The sequence below is a fragment of the Opisthorchis viverrini genome (genome assembly GCF_000715545.1).
Source record: "Opisthorchis viverrini unplaced genomic scaffold opera_v5_264, whole genome shotgun sequence".
Lineage (NCBI taxonomy): Eukaryota > Metazoa > Platyhelminthes > Trematoda > Opisthorchiida > Opisthorchiidae > Opisthorchis > Opisthorchis viverrini.
The window spans coordinates 691,027-696,200 of NW_008751921.1; the positions used below are offsets into that span (position 1 = coordinate 691,027).

A 5,174-nucleotide genomic window follows, 5' to 3' on the forward strand; every position below is an offset into this window, starting at 1 on the left:
TCAAAAGCAACTGAGTCGAGATAAGGACCTGTGATGTTCTCGAATATTTCGTCATGCAATAGACTAAAACGGGTCTTTCCGTACGGAAGCCCAAGAAACACCTGTCGAACAAGGGCTTGGAAGAAGTAGCCGTAAAATTGCACGCGACTGTCGGGATTAGATGCGATTTTGCACATGCCGAGCAATCTACTGCTTACCAGTACTGCCAGATCCATAGCCCGTCCTCTTGCCGGACAAATCATAACGGTGAAGTGGATTGTCTTATTCAGTGTGTATCGAATCCCGTCAACTTCGTTGCTCCCGAAACAAATGAAGGCGTAACTCATTCCTCTGTAGGACGGGTGATCAGGGACACGTAGCACATCTCGTGTCACTGTTGGCGGTCCTTCCGGTGCATCAAGAAAAATGCTCTGTGGCCCACCCCATCCGCCTCGTTCTCCAGGAAGTAGGCTCGGATAATCCTCTTCGTTTTCGCCAATCTGGCCGTATAGAGTAGGTGTCAGCTGTTTCCACTCATATGTCAGCTGCGGTAGACCGTAACCACCAGCACAGATGAATTCAGTACCTAAGGGAACAGGCTGATGAGCATAGTTTTGTGCAATTGTTTTGATTTCCAACTCGCCGTTGGCCGGCTCCTGGATGGTGAATGTCCGGCTACAGTTGATCTCCACTGACCTATCGGGTGAGTAAATGTCCAATTCAGCAGTCAGGTTTGAGAACACGCTGGTACATGTGGTAATCAGTAGTCCCGTATATTCCTTTGCACTGATGCCGACCACTTTATATCGCCGAACGGTGAAATTTGTGTTTGCCGGGTCGATAGCAATGGAAACCGATTCAGGTTGTGCCAAATCGATCAACACTCCGCTTTCCGTGTTATTCATCCGATAGCTGACATGATGTGAGGGCCGATGAGCTTTTTCCAGCACCTCATCAAAAGCGCAGTGAATAAAGCCCACCTGACCGGTTTTGAGAAAAGCCATACCATCAATTGTCTGTTTACTTTCGTTCAAATCCTCTTTCCCCTCTGGGTCTAGTGACATGATACACTGAACTGCGGACTGGTTAGGCAACACGATAAGCCGACGCTCACCCATCCCGACAGTCAACAGTGTGACGGATGCGTTCTCAGATCGACAACTATACACACCGGTGTCAGCGTAGCTGGTAGATGTCTTACTCAGTGTGAAGTAGTCTTCTTCGGTGATCACGTTCAACTGGAAGCCAGCAGGTGAACTGAGGTCAAGTACAGTCTTCCCATGGTAACACTGGATCTCTTCGACTTGACGGCCACCGAGGCGCCCATACATCAGCACTGGGGAAGCTACGTCAACGAACGCCTTCCATCCGACCCGAAGTGAAACCAGCCGCACATCTGCATAGAAACAAACGGAGTAGTTTGCACTGCCAGCCGCCGATTTATTCGATCGATTCCACTTCGACACGTTTCTCAGTAGCCAATGTTTCAGTTGGCTTTCAGAAATTTCCTTTGTAACATTTGTTCCTGGTATGTTGACTGTGGCAAGCATCAGAGCACGGTGTTCGGGACGAAGAAGGCAACGTGTTTGCGTGCGATGCGTCAATGGTGTGTGGGTGTTTGCAAACCTCGAGATTGAGCAGGGATCCACATACAATGTGGTATTTTCCTCAAACACTAACCACACAACAGTCCAACCGACGGGAAATCCAAGGTCGCTGTCAAAGCTTACATCAGTTGGTCCTTCCTCTATCCGCCAGTTGTGGGTCTGTGGAACGTGTGCCTGACCGGAGCCGAACACAGGAGCATCTTGTAACAGTTGCGTGAGTTGCGGCTGACTGGTATTGATTAGAGACGTAATGATTGACGGATGACGCAAAGTTCCCACTTCTATTCGTTTTTGTTTCGAAATCACTTGCGAGGGAACTTCGGGAGTGAGGTCGTTCGGAACCTCTGTAGCTGCCATATGGATCTCGCAAGTGACAGCCCAGTACGCTGCCGTTTCCACCGATAGAGGTAGTGTGACGTTTGCCAGTTGATACTTCACGAAGTGATCCGTCAAATTTAGCACACTCGTCATCAGTTCTGTGCCAGCAAGCACCACAGACTCATGGTTGTTTTGCTCAGCCAATCCATGACGCACTTCACTGATCAATATTCGTCCAGAACCCTTTGACACAAGGAATGTACAGTTAAGCCCGAACGGCTTGCCTGGAGGAACTATCGGACTGGCACCTCGCGCGCAAGTTGAAGGAACATCGAGTGGATTCTCAGTTTGGGTCAGATCGAGCTGAACAATCGATGGATCGGGTAGGACAAGAAGTTGACGTTCTACCATGCCTGCATACTTAGGGCAATTCGCACAATCGTCTATCACACACCTAAACATTCCGGAGTCTTCATACTGTACTTTATTTTTGCTCAATAAAAAGGTGCCGTTTTGAGGAAATCGCGTTAGTTCGAATCGTTTGTCTGAACGAAGGGAGTGGTCGGCCTCCTTGTGACCATAGTAGCAAGTGATTTGGTTTCGCGCTGTTGCACCCAGTCGGCCAAGCATTTCTACACGTTCTCCTATTGGAACTGATGCTCTCCATCCGACGCGCAATCGAAGCAACCAGTAAACACCATCAGCAAGAGCTGGAATCTCGATTTGTCTGCTTTCCGTGCTAGCGTCAGACATGTACCATCCATTCACAATGCGGAGCGCAGTGGCAACCACACGGTCCTCAACTTCGGTTATTGTTTGAAATACATCCAACGTATGTATTGCGTAGAGCATCAATCCGATGTGACTGGGCTGCACGATACAGGTGAATCGTGCTGGTCGAGTCCGCGTATCACTGCTATTCGAAGCATTTTCTTTTATCGGGGATGCAGCCATCTTTGAGCACACATCTCGCACCAATCCCTCTGAGTATGCATAAAATGCAATGACACCGGTGGTTCCCAGTGGGTCTCCCATATCAACCATGTACTCTATGGATAGTGACCCTTCCTTCATGGGGCTCTTACTGACCGTGGTTCTGAACACGGAGGCTGATGGTGCTTTGGAACTTGCAGATCTTAATAACTGTGTTGTTTCAAGATCACTTGTGAGAATCGTATGTTGCACAATCATTGGTACGCGCTTTGGACGAAGTTTGATGAACCTGCTCAAATTGTAACGTAGCCGAACTGTCTCTACGTTGATGTCATCAGCCATTTCTCGGTCTGGTTGTCTAAACTGACACGTTGCTTTCAGTCTGCCGCTGGAATTGGTAACTTTGATTGCGAAAGACTCCGTTTGCCAAGAACGTTCTTCATGAGGAATCGCTTGTCTTTTAACGAACCTACTTGCCATCTCACTGGGACTTTGGTCATCTCCGTGTAGAACAACTGAATAAAACCGAATTTCAGGATGTTGGGTAAAGTGATCGGTCAGCGAATGGGAGCAATGAACGAAGAGTTCTTGATCTGTGTACACGAATGGGACTGTGTTGGAGATTTGTTTCCAATTATCCCGAAGAGTTCTGTTCACCTGAGGAAGAGCGCGGTCAATGAACATGCCGATACGGAGAGCACGAGGGAGAACAACTAGATGACGCTGGAGAACAGCCAGTCTTGATAGCTTACAGGTATAATGTCCTGAGTCTTCAGGCCTCGCTTTACGCTTGACCAATTCGAACGTGGTTGCTCCATCTTTCTTAACAATGGTGAACCCACTAGAGGCTCTAGTGAGCTTTGTTCCAATGTCTCTCGCTTGTTCCCCATAATAGCACACGAGCTCGTGATTTCGTACTGATGCTGCACCAAGCATGACGATAGGAGCACCTTCCTGAATGGTCGCCCTCCAACCAACACGGATACGCATAAGCTGGTAGGCAAAGTGTGACGCTGGAGGGCCTCCTATACTGCGTTCATTCATGTCCGTAGATCCGTTCATCCATTGCTCCAATGAGCCAACTAATGAGTTTTGGAAAGCGTGTTCCACCATCGGTAAGCTGTTGCGATAATCATACGTGTTAAACACAACTAACATCAATGCAACGTGTTTGGGAAAGAATGAGCAAACAATCTTCGATCTGGCGATAAAGTATCCATGTGCTTCTTGATACTCGTTGGTCTCCATGATGGCCGCAGGGGCCTTCATTCGTGGGACCTCGTACAATCCGTCTTGTCGACAGTCATCTCTCCTCACCATTCCACTTCTGTACGAGTACAAGTACATCTTCGACAGGCCTTTCGGAGAACCAAGCCTTGCTATAAAATTGAACCGATAATTGCCTTCCAAAATACGTGATTTTGGAGCACTAGCCTGAAAAGATCTTCCGTCAGTTACTGAGTTTAGCGGCTGCTCACGCAGTATATTTTGCAGCTCATGTGAGCTGGATACCATGCTTTGTTTGAAAATGAACGGCTTAAATCGCGCTTCTACCCTGATCGTTCGGGATTTGGAAATCTCACGTTCCGGAAATGTCTCAAGCACATCCTCAGGAATGGTTGGAGCTGGTGGAAAGATTAAATGACATCTAACTTCTAACGGACCGGTCAATTCAAACAAAGGAGGTGCAGTTAGCAAATAGATCTTTCTTACCGTAACGCCGAATGGAGCTCTGATTCGCTGTGGTGTCAATTCCTGTGCACTCTGTCTCATAGTAGCATTCTTTTCGATGTTCCACATAAGAACGGAGAAACGAAATATCGGCTTGGGATAAGTCGTGTCCATTATTGGATACGCACAATAAACATACGTTTGCTTTTCTGTGAGTAGGCATGGTTCGTCCTTGTGGCTGCATCTGAGATAACTGTCTTCCAATATCTGTTCCCCCGCCAACAACTTGGGGTTCAGTATCATCTCCAAAGTGGAATGGTCAGGTATGACGTAGAACCTACGGGGTACGAAACCGAACGTTGGAACACAAGTTGCACAGTTTGTCACGTTGCACCCGTAGATCCCGGAATCGGTGTGAGTGACCTTGGGTAAAAGGAATCCGAATGTCGTTTGGGACCGGTCGGTCTTGAAACTTGACATACGGTGAGGTCTAGATGTTTCATTAAGCCAGGAGTAACAGTTCACATCACATACACCCGATGCTTCCGCACTGCAAAGACCCAACAAACGTGAATCCGAACCAACATTAACAGACGCTGACCACCGCACATGTACCTTGGTTAGCCAGACCGATGTGAAACAATCGGGAGGAACCAGAAACCTCGC

At 48.0% G+C, this 5,174-nt stretch overlaps 1 protein-coding gene across 1 annotated transcript in view; it reads right to left on the reverse strand.

The window, feature by feature from the left end:
• Positions 1-4,845: 4,845 nt before the first annotated feature.
• The window catches only part of T265_09247 (hypothetical protein), a gene marked incomplete at both ends in the record, with an annotated part of 4,586 nt that continues 4,257 nt past the window's right edge, over positions 4,846-5,174 (reverse strand). The window contains one exon of the mRNA XM_009175272.1: positions 4,846-4,998. Coding sequence (XP_009173536.1) covers positions 4,846-4,998 — 153 coding nt within the window. The remainder of the gene's footprint in view (positions 4,999-5,174) is intronic.